The 22,432-nt window shown below is 44.9% G+C and overlaps 1 protein-coding gene across 3 annotated transcripts in view; it reads left to right on the plus strand.

Annotated features, from left to right (window-relative positions):
• Positions 1 to 21,819, plus strand: part of PSKH1 (protein serine kinase H1) — a 39,778-nt gene extending 17,959 nt beyond the window's left edge. For 2 of the 3 annotated variants that reach the window (XM_084813224.1, XM_084813223.1), the window contains one exon: positions 19,668 to 21,817. In XM_084813224.1, the coding sequence (XP_084669350.1) occupies positions 19,668 to 19,985 (318 nt within the window). In that variant the 3' untranslated portion in view covers positions 19,986 to 21,817. Of the gene's footprint in view, positions 1 to 19,667 lie in introns of all 3 variants that reach the window. The other variant, XM_084813222.1, reaches the window with a different exon arrangement.
• The last annotated feature ends 613 nt before the right edge of the window (positions 21,820 to 22,432 follow it).

Genomic DNA, 22,432 nt, shown 5'->3' on the forward strand with positions numbered 1-22,432 from the left:
CCACAATCAGGGGTCTGCTGCAGAAAAGACCCTGTGTCTTCCCCAGCAACCTAGTCTTTCTAGATGATGAACATATAATAGCACCTCTGATGATTGCAAATTACAGGCAGGTTCATGTGGGAACAGCCAGTGCTTCAATAATCCTTGCCGTGAACTTTGTTTTACTTGGCACCCTTCCCCTGAAAGGAATCACATTTGGCACCAGATGAATAGATAGAGGGAAAGCGTTCCACAAAAGAGACTTCTCTCAAGAAGGCCCTGTCCCTGGTAGATATCACGTCACTTCCAAAAATAACCTAGTCACAGTAGTACATGCACTGGTAACTTCCCAATTAGATTACTGCAATGCACTATACTTGGGGCTGCCCTTGAAGGCCACACAGAAGTTTCAGTTAGTGCAAAATGCAGCAGCTAGACTGCTGACTGGAACATCTCATAAAAATCATATAACACCAGTTTTAAAGGAATTACACTGGCTGCCAATACGCTTCCAGTCAGAATTCAAGGTGTTGGTGATGACATTTAAAGCCCTAAGCAGCTTGGGACCTCGATATTTGAGGGAGCACCTCTCCCTATTTAAGCCTGCCTAAGGACTGAGATCTGTTGGAGGGGCCCTCCTCTGTGTCCCACCAGTGTGAGACATACACTATGGTGGGATGTGGGAGAGGGCCTTCCCTGCTGTGGCAGCCCGGTTGTGGAATGCCCTCCCCTTGGAGGCCCGATGGGTGCAGACATTGGTTTCATTTCAGCACCAAGTAAAAACATGGCTTTTTACCAAAGCCTTTGAGGGCTAAATGCATCCCCTAAAGTAGCACACTGTTTTAACTGTTTTATTGTTTTGGATTGTAATTGGTATTAGCTTGTTTAATGTTTAATATGTTTTTAGATGTTTACATTATTTATTGTTTTATACTGCTTAAATTGATTTTATCTGTACGCTGCCCTGAGATCTTAACGATATAGGGTGGGATACAAATGTTTTAAATAAAATAAATAAATAAATAGAAAGGTACTCAGAGGAGGCTGATCTTAACCAGGGAACAGGAAGTCACTTGGATAATGTGGTAAGGCTACATATTCCCTGGGAACTGCTCTACACAGTTCTCCTAAATCTCCCATGGGGATTACATCCATCTATCTATCTATCTATCTATCTATCTATCTATCAATCACATTTATATAGCACCCAATAGCCAAAGCTCTCTGGGCGGTTCACAGGTATTAAAACCACAAAGTACAGAATAAAAACAGTATAAAATATAAAAGCTTAAAACTACAGTATAAAAATACAACCAGAATAAAACCTAGCAGCAATGCAGAGATTTGAAATACAGTAACAGATTTAAAACAGCAAAGTTAAAATACTACAATGTTAAAATGCTGAGAAAATAAAAAAGGTCTTCACCTGGCGCCTGAAAGAGTACAATGCAGGCGCCAGGTGAACCTCTCTAGCGAGCTCATTCCACAGCCGGGGTGCCACAGTATCAGGAATGCCTTGGCGGCCTCCCCCAGTAGATCCCAATAGCCAACACAAGGCACAGACAAAAGGGAATTATTTTCAAAGCTTTAATCCCATTACAGCTTAATGACTCTTTCAGATGCTAATCACCAGCTGCTAGAGCAAGGGACAGGTTTCAGCTTCAGGCAAGCAGTTGATTCCCATTTGAAAGGGAGTCACTTGAAGACCCAGAACTTATGGGCTAGGGAGAGATCCTCCCTCTTTCCCTTGGGAGGTGGCCCTTGCTACGCCTCCTTTCCACGCCCTCCATCGCTCGTCGCTCTTTGCGCGTCTGCTTCGAGCATCTAAGAAGCCCCCCTCCCGCACTCCCTCACTACCCGGGTCACTAAGTATCTCTGGAATGCCGGGAGGAGGAATCTCTGCCAGGTGCTGAGCCTGTGAGGGATGAGCTGGCTCCACTCCCAAGGATTGCTGTTCCTCCTCAGAATCAGAACTGCTCTGGGGCTGTCTGGGCTCAGTTTCCACCCTGACACACAGCAGAAAAGGGCCTCTTCCCTTTCCTCTGTAATTATGATGTATTATTCCCAGAAGGCAAACTATCATTGCCTGCTAAATGGGTCTGGAAGGTTGTTTCTTCCTTTCTGCTGGTGATTGATATATCTGTTTGTTCCTTTTGAAAGTGGAAAAGTGCTGGATGCCTACTTCAAAAGATTATTCATCCCTTCCTGCTCCTTATCAGGAGAATGGGTGTTTGGGGGGCAAGCTGGGATACACTTCCATATGTTCCATACTTGGTTATGTTGGCTGCTTCTAACACAACCCAGTGAATAAAATGTACTTAACATCAGCACAAATCTGAGGGACCTTTGAAAAAGAAATTTACATAACATATGCCTACTTCTATACTTTTGTGCTCTCCTGGCTGGATGTGAAAATCTAGTTGTTTATTTTATCAGAAGGTGCTTTGGTAGCAACTTTTGAGTTCTGTCAGGGTGGAAACTGAGCCCATAGAGCCCCAGAGCAGTTCTGATTCTGAGGAAGAACAGCAATCTGTGGGGGAGGAGCTCGCTCATCTCTCACAAGCACAGCGGCTGGCAGAGATTCCTCCTGCCAGTGTTCCTGGGATAGATAGTGACCCTGGCAGTGAGAGAGCTCTGGAGGGGGGCTTGCTGGACGCTCAGCGCAGACGCGGGGAGCGACGACAGATGGAGGGCGCCAAAAGGAGGCGTACCGCTCATTTGGCGCTCAGACAACAGTCGCGTCCCGAGGACCCAAAGGAAAGAGGGAGGATCTCTCCATAGCCCATAAGTTCAGAGTCTTCCCGTGGTTCCCCTTCAAACGGGGACCAACTGCCTTACCTGGAGCTTAGGCTACTCTGCTATCTTTCCCCAGTGCAGTTCCTTGCTTAGTCGCTAGTGATTAGTATCTGAAAGAGTCATAAAGTAATGAAGGAATAAAGCCTTGGAAAGAATCCTTGTTGTCTGTGTCTTGAGTTGGCTATTGGAAGGGACTGCAAGAGGCAGCTAGGGCACTCCTGACAAGTTCTTATGATTATCCACCGTGGTCTTTTTAGATCCCCCCCCCCCCGTGAGATTTGAGATGAATTAAAATGAGCTTGGATTTCTAAGAATCCGACTTGCGGAATCCGCTGTGGAGTGCCCCCCTCAGGCCCTGCGGAGTCCGTGAACTTTCGGTTGATTTTTGTACTTTCCCAAAATTTACGCATATAAATCCGTAGAAAAATATGAGAGGTTCTGCTGAGGAAACATAGAATGGAATAGGGGACAATACACTAAATATTACGTACTGGGGTAAATTATGTAAATACTTATGTAAATATTTACGTAATTATTTACATATTTTTCCGCATGACAAAAAAAAGAGTTTCGCTTCTGCCTGCGGGTGGATGACGGAACGAAAGGCACCTGACAATCTGCAAAACAGAGATGGAGCGGATTTTACACAATCTGTATATCCCTAGGCCTAGAACTGTAAGTGTGTGCAAGAATGAAGAAACAAATCCATGAAAATCCTGACTGGAATAAATAGCAGCTAGAAAATTCAGCTTTTAAGTGCACCTGAAAGTCACTTCCATCTCCTGTAAGAAGAGAAATCCATTTACAGAGGAATGCGCTCTTGCGTCCCAGATGAAGAGAGCATTGAGCAAGTGTTGGTGAGGCCTCATGTGACCTGAGGGGGCTCTGTTAAAGAGGCAGAGTGTCCTTGTCTTTTCCTTTCTTCCTTTGCTTTAAAGGGGAACATTGAATGGAGCCTGAAATAGGCTGTCTCCATGCCTGAGGTGGAACACTGAGGTCAGCCTGACAAATGCACACTCTGTGGCGAGGCTGTGAAGCCTTTCCGGCTTTGCCTCGTATTCTTTTCTCCTTTCCTTGCGTGTAATACAACTGTCCAACTAAAGTCTAGTGCAGATGTACTTAAGTAGCTTTTGTGCTGGTTTGATTAGCTGAACCGTATGGCCAATCCTCATGCAGTGGCAAAAACTCTCACAGAGCCAAAGAGTCACCTAGCTGAGCCAACATGCTGCTCACACACAAGTCCAGCCCTGGAAATAGTAATGTGCTTGCTTGCTGATGGTGAGTGAGATTGGCTCCAGGCAACCAGAGATGCTGTGCAAAAGATGTTTCTTGTGGGACGGAGAGGAGGGGAACACAAAGAAGACTAACACAAGTATATCTGGGCTGGTAACTTTGGTGGACTTATATTTGAAAGCTACATTACACCATGTTCAGATTGTAAATACATTGAACACAAGATCAGGATTAACCCTGGCAGCTAAACTCATTATTTTGTTTCCACCACCTTCTTGCATTCTTAATCCAGTTTGGTGACATGCCCCAAAATACAAATATCTGGAATTGTCAAGACATATGTTTACCCCTTCTGTGCTTAATTGAAGTGTGAAGGTTTGAGGCCTACAGAGGCAAAAGGAAAAAAAGGTTAGGCTTAGAGAGGGCTTCCTGTGTAGCATGGGTCCCCACACTAATACGCAGAGCAGGAAAAGATTGTACACCCTTAGACTCCTTTGTTTGTAGCATTGACAATATAAACACATGGGGTTTTCACAGTCAATTAAAATGTTTTGGATTTCCATCACTTTGCAAACAAGCGTAATTTGACATGCTAAAGTAAAGCAAAGAACCTTGGGTGTAATGTACAACTCTTTGACAAGTTGTGTGAGTAGAGGGAAGCACAGTTGGGCCATAACGATATAATGCATAGAATTACATTTTCATTTCCCCTTCACAGGGCCTAGCAAAATCCTTTTAAGGGCCCAAATAATGTTCCTGGAGAATTAGAGGCACTGAAAGATGGACACTGGTGAGGTTTAAAAAACAAAATGTATGAAATACCCAGGAATGCCCAGAGAATTTGGTAATACCCATATTCTAGAGAGCATTTGAACTGCTGAGCTCTGCTGTATTTTGTCTGTTTTACTTTAAATTTTTATGTAGCTAACTTGTCAGAAATTAAGTATGGCAATACTTAAGACTTCCTACAGTAATAGAAAATAGAATACAATAAGCAAAATACATGTCTAACATCTATTGACATTTTCTCTTTGGTTGTTCCCAGAGGTAATCATCTGTGGCCAGTTTCAACAGATCTAATAGTTCTGTTGTCTTTTAGTCTTATGGAGTTTATTAATTTCTGCATGATGGCCCAATCGATTTATTTTTGCACTCTTTTGTAGGTGCAACCTTATTTAATCTCCAGTATTTGGCCAAATGCATTGTAGCTGCAGCAACCTTTAACTACATTTTTACTTAATAATTTTGTGTTATGGCTATCATGAAAGCCAGAAAACTATTTAAAAAATTGAACAGACCTTTCCAGTCTGGTTGTTCAATTATGTCTCTAGCATTTTGTCCAAGCCCTGGTTTTTGTTTGGCTTATTCCCCTCCCCTTCCTTGTGTGTGGTTCAGTCTTATCTGTTACTAATGGGTATAGGTTCCCCTCCTGTGGCTCTGGGAGAGTTCCAGTCTGGAGTTCCCAAACATGCTTCCCAATTAGTTATTTGTTTGGACTTAAATTCTTCTCTGGAAGGATTGCGGGGTTCTGCTGAAACCTGAGTATCGGCTCAAGCGAGTGATCAGTGTTGATTGGTAAAACAGTAAACTGTGCAGACAGTTGGTGGTGGGGAGGAAGCTTCCCGCTGTTGGCTGTTAGTAATACCTGCTATTGTTGAATTCAAGGCTTGGCTGTGTGGATGCCTGCTCATTGGCTCATAGCCTGCCGAGTACTGCGCGTGCAGAGCTGCTTCTCTCCTGGGGGAGCCATTATTTTTGAGATATTTCAGGTGATTGATTTCAGAGAGTGATTGGGTAGCTAACCAACAGCTACACTATCAGAGACCAAAGGGCGTTCCAATCTTCTGCAGATTGTACGATATATACAATCCATTCCAACGTCCTGCTGCTGTCTATCTTGAACTTAATCTTGGATATTGGGTGTAACATTCTAGTGACACACAGATCTGTTCATGGCTTGGCTGCTGCCAGTCAATGCCCTGCTTCTACTCGTCTGAGTATCAAAGCCCGTAGCAATTTGGGCTGACTTAGCTAGGACCTAGGTTTCTGTGCCTCTGTCCTTGCAGTCCTGCATTCCCACCCTCACTCTTTGCCTCCACTATACTAACTGCTTCCATTGACCACGGTACTGATGCTTCAGAGTCACACATTCCATTTATCTAATGGCTGGGCTGGACCAGCCCCTGGAAAATTGCTGCCTAGTTATACTTACCCTGATGAGATTTTGAAGGGTCATTCCCCAGTACAGTTGCAGCCAAGAGCCTGTTGTAGAACCATAGGCAAGACTGTATGTATTCACAAACATTTTGAATTGGTTATATAATTTAGAATCCTGGGGGTCATTTTCACCTTATTTCTTCAAAAAAATCCCCATGTTTCTAGTCCTCAAGATCGTAAAGATTGGCTTGAAAGTATGTCTGCATGCCCATGTTAAATAGGATTTGCAGTGATCTGGGCATAGCTTCTTGCCCTTCCCCATGACTCTCCAAGTAACTCTTCTAAATTTGCCTAATGCATGCAAATTTAGTCTTTCTTTGTGTGTTTTTGGATTAACTTGGAGCAGAATTTTCTGGGGGTTTTAAAAAGTAAAACCTTGATGACAGGTTCTCCTTTCTCTCTCAATCTTTGTGCTTCTCTGACTTCAGTAATCTAGTGGAGTGGATGGCCCATCATATATGGCTGCCTTGGTTCCCTTAAAAAAAAAGAAAAAACTACTCATTTTTATATTTTATACTCCACCACATGGGTTGAAAATAGGCCCCTAGAGTGGCTTGTAATATATTTATCAGTTTGAAAACAGTACTTCAGTTTTAAAAAATCCAATGAAACAATGAAACAAACTACATAGTTAAATTAAAATACAACTTATTTAAAATGGTGTAGTAGCAGATAAAATATTCCCCCACGCCCACTTGAAAACAGCCTTTGACTGACCACTTGTTGGAATTAAGCACCTTCTTGCACCTTCTTTACAGAAGTGAGGACAGGATTAGCACAGCAAGCTTCTGTGGGGTGAGAACTCCAGAGAAAGAGCGCTGCTATTGAAAAAGCCCTATCCTTTGTTCCCATCAGTCTGGCCTTGGATGAGGGCCTCTTTTAGCATCTTAATCCTGATTTATGAATGAGGTGGTAGAGTAGACTGCAACATTTCAAATTGTGCGTGAGGGTTACAGGTGTCGGAGAAATACACAATGGATTCAAATGAGTTCGTATTTCTATGTATCTGACCCATGGATTCCACAGCAGACTGGCCTTTTCTGAATCATGTGGACTTGTGGACTGTTTTTTACTTTCTGGAATTGTACGCAAATTTAGTCTTACAAAAATATGAAAAAGCACCAACCATATATGTGCATTTCCCCCTATAGGCTTAAAGCTTTAAAATGCTGATTTGGGGGGATTTGCGCAAAATAGCATTTTATGCAAGTGTGCATTAGCGCTAATGCGAATTAGCACAAGTAGAATGAAATTCTCCTACAAAAAATACACTTCCATTGTGGATGATGGAATGAAAGACGTCTGACATTCTGTGAAACACAGATGGAATGGGTTTAACAAAATCCGTACATCCCTAATAGGGAGTTCACATTTCTTGAATACGTCCCTCTATATAAAGTCACTCTGCATTCAGAAAACTAGCATCACAGGGAGTGGGCTGGGGCAGAACCTTTCTCCTGATGAGGTAGTTTTTTATTTGCTGGAAGCTTGGTACATAGGAAAGCAGCAAAAACTAAATGGTAACCCCAACCTGCAGTCTGTAGCAGTACAATCTACCACTTTATTCTGCTTCATGTATAGCCCAGGGTGGAGAAAAATCATGGCTAAGATGCCCTTTCTTGGACTTCTAACTCCCCATGATTTTGTCTCTCTGCTCCAGGAGGTGCAAGATACCTACTGTACACAACCGCCATCTGTTTCTGTACTTCTGTGTTGTCAACAAATACGACTAATCTGGCCAGTACAAAACAAGTGTGTCAGAGTTCTTACAAGATGGTGCCCATTAAGCCACAGCAAATAACTGCTACAGCATCAAAGTTTTGAAGCAGTGTTTTATAAGGTTTCTAGCTGCTTGGCTTGCTCTATCTTTTGCTGACTACCACCAGCTTGCTGGCAGTCTCGTTCCTCGGGATTCATTAATTTCTTTTCTCTGGTGTGTAGAGAAACAGTATTGCTTGCTTGAGTGGGGCTGATATCTTTTTCTCTAGAGCCTAGCTTTAAATATGGCTGCCTTTAGTTGTGCACCATGTGAGAGCACACCAATTGAGGTAGAGATGGGTATGTCTTAAGGCTCTTCTCCGCTTCTTACCATAAAGTGTGTGTGTGATATTTTTTTTGGAGCAGTTGTTTATTATCTTGAGAACCCTTTCAGATAAGGTGCTTGTGCAAGGGGGACCACATTGGCTATTTTCATTTGAAAAAAAGCTAGGTCATAGGAGATGATAACACCAGATGGCTGCGTATCTGTAGAGTGCTGTGGATTATTAAAGGATTCATCCCTCTCTTATCTGTTCTTTCTCCCTGTCCATAATGACAAGCAGTAGTTGCTTCAGAACTCCCACCTTGGCTGCATAGTTTGGTGCCTCACGACACAGCCCTGGTCTGACTTGAGAGCTCTCAGACATGCAGACTCACCAATTAGTCCCTCCTCACTGGTACTAGAGCCTGATGAAAGGAACACTGTTCTCAATGTCAGTATTCGCCCTGCTGTGTCCAGTGTCATTGGGAGTATGCTGCTGATCCTGCAGTTTCAGCTGAGGATATCCCCACTGAGAGCCTGGGCCAGGGATCCTTAGGAAGGCAGAGTAGTACTTCTCCTAGCTGGGATTTGCTTGCTCACACAGAAGCCAGTCCTAGTTCCAGCACTCAATCAACTGTGCTCGCCCACCCTCCCAGAAGCCCGCCCCAGTTTGAGCTTCAGCCTTTTATGCAGGAATTGGAAGCATGTGGCATAATTCCAGCAAGGCTCCAGTAGCATTTGGGCTGATCCATACATTAAAACCAGTGGTGCTGCTGAGAATGGACACAGGTCAGAGAGGAGTGGTGGCTCGTGTTTTTTTCTCCTAAGAGGGCAAGGCAAAGGAAGAGGAACTGAAACCACTCATTTGAGGCCTCTCTTTCCCCTGCTACTTATGCTGGCATCGGAACAAGATTGCCCTGGTTCACACAGGAGCCTATGCATGAGATTCTGGGTGACTGTAGCCGTAGCTAAGGATTCCAACATCTGTTGCAGCCACCTGTGGAGAGCTTCTGTCAGCCTTCTCATTGCTGCTGCTGCTGCTTGCTTGCTCATGTTTCCTCTGGTAGTGTTTGCCATCGTCTTGAACTTGGGACAGCAGAGAAGAAGAAAGAAGTCATTGCTTGCTGTAAACTTTCTGGGGATCCATGGACCTATTTTTTGCTTCCCTGAGGTTCTTTGCTTGCAACTTTAAGGCACATCACACACACACACACGAGCCAATTCCCTTCCTTTTCCACCGATCTACTTGCTGCAGGCCAAAATGGGCATGCCCACTCAAGATGTCTGCCCTTGCTATGACAAAAGTTATTTCTCACGAAGTGCAGGTCATTTTTTTTTTTTTTTAACATAGAGCTTGTTCTGACACTTATGGACTGGAGTAAAACATAAATTGTAGCACAGTTTGCAGTTTGGGATGCCACTGTTCCATCCCCTTTGGAGTTGTTTACAGCAATATGCCAGACTCTGATCTATGCTTGAGATGAATGGTCCAGACAGCTTGTTTTCTGTGAATGAAGTTCCAATCTTTCTTTTCAATAAACTGCTTGTCATATGCACAGCGGTGGTTTAAAATATCCTCCTCTTGTCTCCATCATCATGGATGCTAACTGTTTGCTTGGTGCTGAACTCTCCTTGTGAACCACAAACCTTTGGTCAGAGTTTTAAACTAGATGAGTGGTTCAAATTTTATTTAATCTTCATTAATGTAAGATTAAAAGTAAGATTACAAAGTACTGGTGGCAAGACCAGCTCCCTGGGAGTTTATTGCAGGGTTAAGAGCATATTTCTTCTTACTGACCAGAAAGCTCCCTTGTGCTACAGCAGACATTAACTCATTTGTCTTGCTGTGAAAGGTTATAATCCACTTTTCCAGTAAAGCAACCCTAGCGTTTAGTTCACAGCAGGGTTTAGTGCTGGATCGAGCTGCTGGCCCAAGAAATCGGAGAGTGTGCAGTTATAAAAGTTTTCTTCCCCTGCAAGCTTTCATTATGGAAGCTGTGGTTCTGTCTGCTGAATCCCTGTCTGCCCTTCTTCAGACTTGGACTTCAGTGCTATGCCAAGGGCAATGGAAACGCTTCTTACTCTAGAATAACATTCAGCTGCTGGCAGACCTGTGGCTCAGCCCACTTCACAGGAGTTTGCAGTTGATCACATCAGCTACATGGCCAAACAAACAAATAATAGGGGAACTGAATAAATACGCTATTTAGAAAATGAATATATGATGATGGCGTGGATTGACTCCCTCTACTAAAAGGAATAACCACCTGCACATATGTGGAATTCATGTCCACATTTAAGTATATGTTGACTGGTATATTAAGTATATGTTCACACATGGCTTCTCCATTTTGGCTTTATTTCTGTCAAATAAATAACGACACAGTGTAATATGTCATGTGTTGTTGTTCATCTGAAGTTGTATTTACCTAATTTTAAGACCTGCTAAGGACCAGATTATTTTTATTATGTCCTGATACGTAAAACCATAGAACTCAAAGAGGGTGTACTTTCTTTTTCACATGACTGTACATATCAAGCTGTCTTATAATGCTCAGGCCATTGCTCCATCTAATCCAGTTATTCTCTGGTTGAGAGCAGTTCTCCAAGGTCTCAGCCAGGAGTCTTTCCCATCCCTACCTCAAGCTGCCAGGGATTCAGTCTGAGACCTTCTGCATGCTAAGCGTGTGCTCTACCACTGAGCCTTTGTGCTTGTTCCTCTGTAGAAGGAACTCATGCATTTGGTTTTTAAGTTGAGCATAAGCAAGTGTGTTGTCTTTCATGGCAAAGCCAGTATGGGCCTATTCTGAAGAGACAAGCTGTCAATTTGCACAAGAGTCTCTGCTAAAGTTTGGAGTTTGTGCTGAGAAGATGTAGACTTATTTTTACTGAAAACTCTTTTACATGCTTGTGTCTCACTTAAGGCTGGCACACACTGTGCATGTATGTGTGAGGTCATACAGGTCATGTTTTGTGGGACAGTTAGCCTATCTGGTTTTGCCATTCTGGGTGAATCATCATCAGAAATTGGGGCTGGGCAAGACCTCTGAGGCCCAAGACCTGGCAGAACTGTCGTCAGCCAGAGAATACTAGGCTAGATGGACCATTCTAAGGCAGTTTGATATGTACATGGGAGTGGGAAAACTCTGCCTGAGATCTTGGAGATCCACTTATGTGCACCAGTTGCTGGGGAACACGGGCGGGAGAGTGCTGTTGCACACATGTCCTGCTTGTGGATTTCCTGTGGGCAGCTAGTTGGCCACTGTGTGAACAGAATGCTGGACTAGATGGACCCTTGGTCTGATCCAGCAGGGATCTTCTTTTGTTCTATTTATTTATATCCCAACTCCCCAGTGTTGTTCAGTAGTCAGATAGGTTCAGTATAAAGTAACTTCCTATGTTCATAATGGGTTTGCTTTTGTTCCTTCATTAGAAATAAAGCGGTATTTTTTTCCCAGTGAAAGTACATGCTGGACAAAAAAATCACTTGTTCTGTGGAACATAGTTTGCAATTGTACTGAAGTTTTTTCTAGCCTGATAGAACCCAACAGCTCTCTTCCAATGCTCTTTGTATCCTTTCTCACACATGCATAGTGAAGAACAATGTCATTTGATTCATCAACTGCCACCATTGCAAACCTATTGCAATAACAATCACAAATCACAATGACAGCCAGCTCATCAGGCAAACTCTTCACATGCTGTGGTGTTTTCTGGGCCAGTGGAGGGACCCACTTAACTGGTAGGTTTCAATTTTGTGTAATAACTTTTAGGAGCTCCTGACTTACATTCCTTTCATTCTCTCTGCATCAGGAAGCAGCTCCTTCTTGCATGGTGATACCATTGGTGAAACAACACAGGACTCCTGGCTTGTTTCTCCCCTTACAAGCCAGGATCTGTCAACCAAGAGCAAACCCTGATTTGTGGTCCTGGCTTGTAAGGGATGCAACAAGCTAGGAACTCCATTCAGATGACACACTAAGTTTTTAATTTCTTGTTAATTTAGCTGCTCATGCTAGTAGACGGAGCCATGTGGGAGCGAACAGTCTGCGTGCACCAGCACGTAGGTTGTTCACAATAAGTCAGGGAAGATTGAGAAGGACTCTGCCTGAGACCCTAGAGAACTGATGATGGGGCAGAGTAGAGCAGGGGTAGGCAACCGTTTGGGCCCATAGGTTCATATAGAACTTTGAAAAAGTGCCCTGGGCACTACCATAAAATGGTTGCCATGGGTGGGCATGGCTAGTCACAAAGGACAAGTAACCTACCCAAAGGCATTCGTGGGAAATTAAGATGGCAGCAGCTAGAGGCTCTGACTCTGTTTTGAAGCAATCCCAAGTGCCAGTAAGAAAATATAAACTATTTGTAAAATATAAATTGAGAGACATAGGGTATTTCAGTGGGCACCAAGGAAGGCATCTGGGGGCATCTGGGTGCCCATGGATACCATGTTGCCTACCCCTGGGGTAGATACTGACATAGATGGACCACTGATCTCGCTCTGTATAAGGCAGCTTCATATATTCATATGGAGTTACTTTTGTTGCCCATTACATTTTGCCCATTATCTCCTGCCTCCAGCAGCTTGAAGTCTCAAATATTCATGTAGGATTGCCTTCTATCAATCCCCTTTTGCTAGGAGTCCATTGAGAGTCAAACTAGACATGACATTAACTATGTCCTTGAATTCCTTGCTTGGAATTCTCCTTACAGCAGCTGCTAGAAGCCTGATTGGGTGAGAGTGTGTGTTTTAACCCTTTCCCTTGCACTGTTTTCTGTGAATATCCCTCCCTTACGTGAAGTTGCTCTTTTGGTTTTAAAATGGAGGAGAATCCTAAACATGGGATTCAAAGATGTGGTTAACTTTGTGTCTAGTTTGATCCTCCGTGGGCAAATCACTTTAAGTCTCAGTTTCTCTATCAGGTTAAAATTGTTATTAAAAGCCAACAATAAATACTACAGTCAAACTGAGATTTTGTTGAGAACCTCGTCATTTTGCCCAGTCATTTTTGTCAATTGACGTTTCTTCCACGCCCCCTCAACCCCCACCCAATTTCAGCATAGAGGTTGAACCAGGTGGTGTGGTACTATGCCATGGATCAACTTTGTCAAGAACTAGATAAAGAAACTGGTAAACTCATCTCACTTATAACTTCAGCAGGGTGTGTGTGTGTGTGTGTGCGTGCGTGCGTGTGTGTGTGTGTGTGTATATATATATATATATATATATTTGTTTCTTCACGAGGGTAGCTTAATTAAATCAAGCCAAAGATACGTACAGTAACAGCAGGTGAAGCCTCCAGTAGCATAAACAGATCAATAAACCGATTTGTGTTTGCTGACCAGAAGAGATTTCTAATTACTAGTGCTCTGTACTCCCCATTTCTGATGGCGCTGGAGTAATTGAAAGGATAAGAAATCCAATTCCCTCTCGTTTGGGAGTTTGTTTGTGTTTAGATCCACTTAACTGGGCTGGTAATGCTGACTCGTCTGTGGAAGCTGAAGGTGGTAATTTATTTCCAATTGTCCTAGTTCCTTATTCAAGAATTGCTTTAAAATGTTGGTAGGATTTATTTTTAGAGGTTTCAGTATGATGTGAACTAACATAATTAATACTTTGTTTCTGGCTAAAAACACATTATGGAAATTGGCCCAGAGTTCCTGGTTATGTTTTGTTCATATTCTAGACCAAGAAGACAGAGATAAAAATGTGTTGGATATACAACTCTTAGCAGTTCTGAATAGGAAACTATCCTCCAGTTTGTGGATTTATGGAAATAGCAAACCTTTGGAATTGAAGTAAATACTTAAAATGGTGTATTGCTGTAATGCTCAAGATTACTGCATGAACTATTGAACTGTACACATGGGTCACAGTCCAGCAGGATTCTTTACGTATTTTTTTTAATAATGTTTATTGTAAAATGTCAACATAACAGAATAAAACAAAGAGGAAAAGAAAAGAAGGATCTTTTTTCATTTCTTCTTTCTTTTTTCCGTTTCTTCACACCTTTACATGGGGGGAGGGTGCGTGTGCACATCTATGAGAAAATACAGCTTTCTAGGAATTATACATAAACTTCAATGAAAGCAGACCAAATATCCATAAAAGTATCCATTCGCAAGTGGATATATACCACCCGTTCAAATGTTGAAAGCATTGTTAGGTTTTCAATCCGCTGCATTATAGGAGGTGAGCATTTATCCTTCCAGTGTTGTAATATCAAGTCTTTTAACTGTCAAAAGGGTGTGGAAAATCCATTTGCGCTGACCATGCATTGACTTCCAGGAAGCAGGTAGATAATTTAAGAGAATATGTACATCAGTAGATCTTAAGGAGTGTTCCAATACAAGGTTTATCTGTATAATAACTTCCTCCCCCAAAGAGGCAACTGTTGGGCATTGCCAAATCATATGGTTAAAAGAAGCATTAGCTGTATTACACCTCCAGCAATTAGCCAACTTAAGACTACCCCTTTAGTAAAGAGATGTTGTTCCATGTCTATTGGATGCCACCAGAGTTTTTGCTGAATAAGGTGTAACCTGAGATCCATAGACTCTTCAGATACAGATGCTAAAGCAGTGATCCATTGATTAGGCAAAATGGGACAATCCAGTTCCCTATTCTATTCCTGCTTAAGACCTTGTGTAGAATTTATTCACGAATAATAAGTGTTTATCATTGGCCATAGAATCCCTGTCCACATGTCTGGAGACAGTGAGTGGCTGGATGGGGAGGAATAAGCTGATGCTGAACCCTGACAAGACCGAGGTACCTTTGGTGGGAGACAAGAGGAGGTTGGGGGATGTTGACCTGGTGTTGAATGGAGTACGGCTACCCTTGAAAGACCAGGTCCGCAGCCTGGGGGTCATTTTAGACTCCCAGCTCTCCATGGAGGCTCAGGTGTCAGCTGAGAGCTGGACAGTGCTGTACCAACTCCATCTGATATGGCAGCTGCGCCCCTACCTTCCCAACCATCTGCTCCCATTGGTAATGCATGCCCTGGTCTCCTCTCGTTTAGACTACTGTAATGAAACCTCAGGGCCATGGTGGCTTAGTGGTTAAGACACTGAACTGCAGACTGGAAGGTCGGCAGGACAGCAGTTCGAGACCCGAGTGCCGCGTGACAGAGTGAGCTCCCGTCTTCAGTCCCAGCTTCTGCCAACCTAGCAGTTCAAAAGCAAGAAATTGCAAGTAGATAAATAGGTACCGCTTCGGCGGGAAAGGTAACAGCGTTCCATGCACCTCGGTGTTCAGTCATGCCGGCCACATGACCACGGAAGCGTCTTCGGACAGCGCTGGCTCTTCGACTTAGAAATGGAGATCAGCACCACACCCTAGAGTCGGACACGACTGGTTGGGGACACCTTTACCTTTACCTTTTTTTTTTTAATGAAACCTCCTCTCCCAGTGCTACCCTCTGGTACCTACCGGAGAGGAAGGACCGGAACCACCACAATACGGTGTCTCCAATGCCCAACCCCTCCAGGCGGTCCAGGTCAATGGTATCAAAAGCTGCTTAGAGGTCGAGGAGAACAAGGAAGGAGCATTCACCCCTATCCAGACCCCTTCTCATATCATTCACCAAGGCGACCAAGGCCGTTTCTGTCCCATGCCCAAGCCTGAAGCCCGACTGAAATGGGTCTAGATAATCGGTTTCTTCCAAGTGTGCCTTCAACTGCATTGCCACCACCCGCTCAATCACCTTGTCCAAAAATGGCAGATTTGAGACTGGGCGAAAGTTCTGAACTTGAGGATCCAAGGAGGGCTTCTTTAAGAGCGGTCTTATCACTGCCTCCTTGAGGGCTGATGGCATCACTCCCTTCTCAAGGGAGGCATTCACCACCGCCCTGATCCCCTCACCCAGTCTCTCTCTGCAGCCCATAATGAGCCAAGATGGGCAAGGATCAAGTAAGCAGGTGGTCGGCCTTACAGATGAAAGCACCTTGTCCACTTCATCAGGAGGAAGAAGCTGGAACCAATCCCACAAAACCGGTTTGCCACAGGCCGCCTCTTGCTCACTAACTGTATCCACAGTGTGCGGAGTAACACTCCTAATCTGATCAATTTTATCTGCAAAGTGCCTTGCCAAGGCCTCACAGGAGGCCTTAGAATGCTTCAATGGTTCCGGAGCCACAGGACCGACCAGGCTCTGGACCACTTGGAACAGCCTCCTGGGACAGCACTCTGCAGACGCGATAGAGGCAGCATAATATTCCTTTTTTGCTGCCTTCACCGCCACATGATAGGCTGAAGATACAGCTCTAGCCCATGTCTGATTGTCTTTGGAGCAAGACTTCTGCCACCGGCGCTCTAGCCGTCTCACCTCCTGTTTCAGAGCTCGTAACCGTGGATTGAACCATGGTGCAGTCCGAGCCCTGTTCAGGGGGAGAGGGTGTTTCGGAGCCACCTGATCTAATGCCCCAGTGATTGTGGCATTCCAGCCACCCACTAGGGTCTCGACCGAGTGGCCGTTGGCGTGCCCCAGAGAATCCCCAAGTGCGTTCAGGAATCCATTCGGATCCATAAGATGCCTGGGGCGGACCATTTTAATGGGTCCTCCACCCCTGCGGAGGGGTTGTGGAACCAAGAAGACTAACATCATCAGGTAGTGATCTGACCATGACAAGGAGGTGGTGGATATACCTCCGACTTCCAGATCACGCCCCGCTTCTCCAGAAACAAACACAAGGTCTAGTGCATGACCGGCTACATGGGTGGGCCCAGTTAGAATATGGTGTAGCTCCCAGGAAGCCATGGTCTCCATGAAGTCCCGAGGTGCTCCTGTGAGGATGGCCTCTGAATGTACGTTGAAGTCCCCCAACACCAGTAAGTTAGGGGACTGTACACGCACATCAGAGACCACCTCAGGCACCTCGGCCAGGGAGTCAGTCGTGCAGTGTGGTGGACAGTACACGAGCAGAATCCCCAGGCTGCCCTTCAGGCCCAACCTCCAGTATATGCACTCAGCAACCTTGGTCTTCCGGAGAGGGGGTCTGGTGAAGACCAAGGACTCTTGGTAGATAACAGCCACTCCCCCTACCCAATCCCCAGCCCTCGGCTGCTGTGCATACGAAAATCCAGCTGGACACATGGCTGCAAGGGTTAGAGCAGCAGCCTTGGCCAGCCAGGTCTCCGTATTACATGCCAGGTCTGCACCCTCATCCAGGATCATGTCATGGATGAGGGAGGTTTTCTGGGTAACAGACCTGGCATTGCAGAGCAGCAAACGAAGGCCAGAAGATGGAGTCACGCCTCCCCCAGCCATCCTTTGGCTCTGGACAGGCCCGGAGCAGGGGACAGATACTACACATCTCTCCCTTGTTCCCCTTACCTGACATGCCCTGCCCCTAGCGCTCCGCCAGCGCCTGCCGCCCGGCCTCGGTATGTTCTGGCCCCCAACACTCCCCCCACTGCCTCCATCAGGTGGACACAATCCCCCCTCGCTCCCGCCTATCAGGCAGGCTACCCACCCCTAAAAACACAACAGAATCCCCCAGAAATCAAAAAAACAAAAACAAAAAAACAACAATTAATTAATGTAGTATTTTATTGTTTTAAATTGTTGTTTTGTTATACATCGCCCAGAGTGGCTGGGTGATTAATAAATTAAATAAATAAATAAATTTATAAACAAGCATTGTGGTTGATATAACTGATCAGCCTCGGTATGTGCTTCCAATAGCGAAGGAGTGTATGATGCTGTAAAAGTGGCAGGGCCAAACCTAGATTCTATTGCAAGTATTGCCATTCACCATAGCAGGCGAATCATATTTGACATGCAAAACTGAGAATGACAAAAACTCATCATAAGCACCTATTAGTTGATCCAAGGTAAAAATCAACTTATCCAACCAAGTCCTCCACAAAAAACATTTTCTTACTATTTTTAAATCTGGCTTTCCCCATAGAGTCAATTTAGCATGAGAAAATGGATCAAAATATAATTGACATGACATTATATGCCACATGTCTCTAACAGCCATAACTATGAGAAGGAGCCCTATCCTTTTTAATGTGCTGAGAATGCCATCCATCTGGAGAGAGGATCCAGACAAGAAGATTCCAAAACTGACCATATGTATGGAATAGCACAACAGTGGTTGGTGCTTTCAATTCCTCCCTCTCCCTTTCAGCTCCCTTGATTTTTAAAGCATTTCATTTAGCATGGCAGGAACCTTGCTGAAGTCCTATCAGAAGTTAGAATACAAAATTATTAATATTATTAACATTAAAAAAGTCCTTTGACTTTTGCATAGAGCAGGGGAGGGCAAACTCTGCCCCATGGCCCTAAGCTGGCCCACACAGGTGCTCAATCCAGCCTGAGGAGGGTTGGGCACCCTCTGCGGGCCCTCTTCAGCTTAGGCTCCACCCCACTCCCCAAGCTTCATCCCCCTGGTCTGGAGCGGGGGGGGGGGGAGGAATCCCCATGTTATCTCCACTCTGTCCAGTGGGAGGGCAAGCAGTAGGAAGGAGAATCCCTTTTCAGAGATAACATGGTGGTTTCCTTGACTTGGCCAGGCTTGCAGGGTTTCCACAAGCCAGGCCAAGTCCCTTTCTCCGTGCAGAGAGAGGCACAAAGCTCTATGCTTCTCTCTACATGGAGGGAAAAAAAGAGGGGACAGAGGGGGGCAAGATGATGTCACAAGAGGAGGCAGAGCTTTGGGGGCCCTTGACATCATCCACTACACTGACTTGGTCTGGGATGGCAATCCAGCCCCAGAACAAAAAAGGTTGCCAGCCCCAAAAAGGTTACTCTAGAGATGGAGAAAAGGGTGTGAGCCTTTGGTCATCCCAGGTGGAAAAGCAACTCGCAACCTCTCTTGACCATCCTTCCCAACTTGGTGCCTTTCTTGATGTGTTGGGCTAGAATTCTCATGATGCCCAGCCAGCATTGCCACTTGGCTTTTGGCATGCATGATGCAGTGTTTATATACGTGTGTGAATTGGCAGCTGAACTCTGTCTGAAGAGGCTTCAGGGGTTATTTAAATTTGTTAATTCAAGGGGTGGGGTGCTCCATCTGAATGACAGCATGCAGGGAGAGAAGGTTTAACTCTTCCCTCTCCAGCCATGATCCTGTCAGAAATCTCTTCCCCCAGCCCCAGCTCTGCAGTTGACAATAGCCCAGCCTGGGAATAGTTTAGGCAGAGAAATCCAGTAGCCTTCAGTCACATAAGCCAAATTTGAGCAGCATCTGTGGTGTATTCCCATGCTGCTCTCTGGAAACGTACAGATGAAGGAATGACAAATGATGTGGCTCGTTCTCGGAGCAAACACCGTGGGCCTGCTTACACATTTAAAACAAACAAGTTAGCTCACTTATTGTCACTCTTAATTCAGTGATGGATGGTATGTTTGTTACCAAATTTGTGAATAATGTTCTCCCCACCCCCCACTCCTTTTTTCTCCTTAATTTTCAGCCATGGCCCAGCGTGTCCAACCTTGCTAAGGATTTCATTGACCGCCTGCTCACAGTGGATCCTAGTGACCGGATGACAGCACTTCAAGCCCTAAAGCACCCCTGGGTGGTCAGCATGGCTGCGTCTTCTTCCATGAAGAACTTGCACCGCTCTATCTCTCAGAACCTGCTCAAGAGGGCATCATCTCGTTGCCAAAGCACCAAATCAGCCCAGTCTACCCGCTCCAGCCGCTCCACCAAATCTAACAAGTCCCGGCGGGTGCGGGAACGGGAATTGCGAGAGCTGAACTTGCGTTACCAGCAGCAGTGCAATGGCTGACAACTAAGTGGGAGGTGGCCTGGCCCATTCTTTCTTTCATCACTGGGACATCTTCTGCACTGGGTCTGCTAAGCAAGAGGTGTCCAAGTGCCAGCTGCCCTCTTTCTTCTCTCAAAGACCAACCTCCACCTTCCTGTCTTCAAGGAGATGGAGCTTTTGGGACACCTCACCTGGGCAGGGTCAGTTCAGTACCTGTCCCAAGATGGGAAGTTGGAAAGGTCTGTTTCATTGCCTGAAATACTGGAGCCACACGGAAGAGTCCTTACTCAACCTGGAATCCTTGCTATACCTGTCTATTTATTGACTTCCAGTTGATAAAAGACAGTCCTTGTTGCTACAAGGTCTGGTGGATGGGTGATCTAGAATGCATTTGTGTACCCATTTACCTGGGAGAAAGCCCCGTTGAACTCAGTGGGACTTACTTCTGAGTAGACATGTATAGGATTGCACTGTTAGTCCCTTGATTAAGTCAGGGTGAAAGAACAACTGGATGTGCCCAAGGCATTTCTATGGGAGCAGACAGGGAAGGCTAATTTTCTCTTCCAGCCGCAACCTCTTGCACTGTATCAAGCATTACTCTACAGGTTCTGATAACATTGGAAGTGGTTTTGTGGGGGCGCAAGGGGCTGGAATGGGGGAGTCTGAAAGGCCCCTTTGTATGTGTGGAACACTGTGTGCAGCTCTCTGGATCCTGGCCTATGTGTCTCAAAGTCACGGTTTCAGTTTTCACTCAGTTTTGCACTAAACAGCTGCCTTCCATCCACATTGCTGTAAAATAGGGACAAAAACCTACTTTGGGTCTGGAGCAGGAAGTCAATGATTATCAGTAGTGGGGCTCTTTTCTCTCTCTCTCTCTCTCTCTCTCTCTCAAGCCAGAGAAATTGATGTGCGTTAACCACATAGTCTTGCTAGAAATGGGTTGGGTATTATCCCTTTCCTCCCATGTATTTTGGAGTATTGTCTTGGTCTCCATTATAACTTTCCATTTAATGCGGGGATGAATTATAGCCAACCCAGTCACTGTTCTGACTCAGCCGAAGCTCTGGTGTGTGACTCAGTACTGCAATGTTGAAAGTGACTGAGGAAACCTCAGGCAGCTTTCTTCCCTCTTCCAACACCCTGTGCACATATCAGAGGGGCCCCCACCACAGTAACAACATCAAAGGTGTAGGTTTCCCATTAAAGGTTTGGCTTGGAAACTTGAGTGGGTTCAAACAACTGCTGTGCCTGCCTCTACAGATGGCACAGTGGGGTGCAGACAGTGCAGTTTAGAATCATAAAATCACCATAGCTTAATGGGACCCAGAGATAATCTACACTGCACACACACACCCGCAATGGATTAACCCACTTTTTTCTGGTTTTAGTGTGCTGCAAGCAAAGAGGCAGGGAGCAAACAAAGTAGCTCACGCCAGAGCCGCCTCTTGAATCAAGTAATATCAAACAGTCCAGATGGTTACAGTGAAGAAACTTGCTGCATATTACAGCAGCAAATCTCCAAAGTCATTAGCCAATCTGAGCAGGAAGAGGAGGAGGGTGTTGTTTATGTCCCCAGCTAGATCTGGTCTGAATCTGTAGCAAAATGAGGTGCTATAATCTTGAAATTTTATTTATTTTATTTTTAAATGGTTGAATTGACTGTCAGTTCAGACAGCAGGTGGAGGATTGTGTTTTGAATGCTCCCCTATGGAAAAATATCTCCATGCATATAGTAAACTAGCAATTCAGGGAGCAGGCTAAGAGAAAATCTTCTTGATACACTAGGGTTTTGTTGTTGTTTTTTTGCACGGCGTATTTACACAGGTGGGAATGGATTAAAAAAATGATACATCATGGTGTTCTGTTCTTACATTCTACTGCATTTGTAGACCAGGCTGTAGTCCCCCAGTGTGAAGGAAAGCTCACCCAATAGGCTTCCTGAAGACTCTGTGAGAAGTTTAATCCAGATGAAGGGACAAGTCCAGATGCTTTGGCCTTGCATTTGCTCCAGTACTGTTCCAGTAGGAACAGGCCAGCCAGGAAGTGGAGTTTGTGACTTTCAATTGATCTTTCCCTGTCCTGTTCCCGATTGGCATGGGGCCCTTTCATCAACTGCTCTGTTTGACAGAAACCAGCTACTTCCATCCTGTGGTGGCACAGCCTGTTTTGGCTGAGTAACACTTTCTGTATGGGTTAATGTGTCATGATAAGTCATCAGAAATCAGCTTACGGGCATTGCATCAGCCATGGTAGGCCATATCATCTTGGTCAGCTAACTGGTGTTAAGTCTTATTAGCACTGGCAAAAGCTGTTCCTGTTCTGATGAACAGTGACTCAGCTGGAAGTGTCAGGAGTTAGAGGTGCCGGAGATGTCTGAGAGTGATGCCAGGCAGTGGGTGACGTTTCGCACGCTTCTGAGTGTGTTCTGCTACACACACAGAGAGAGAAGGGGGGTTTCTGCTACTACA

Source organism: Heloderma suspectum, chromosome 8 (genome assembly GCF_057233095.1).
Source record: "Heloderma suspectum isolate Gila_16-S chromosome 8, 16-S_ref, whole genome shotgun sequence".
Taxonomy (NCBI): domain Eukaryota; kingdom Metazoa; phylum Chordata; class Lepidosauria; order Squamata; family Helodermatidae; genus Heloderma; species Heloderma suspectum.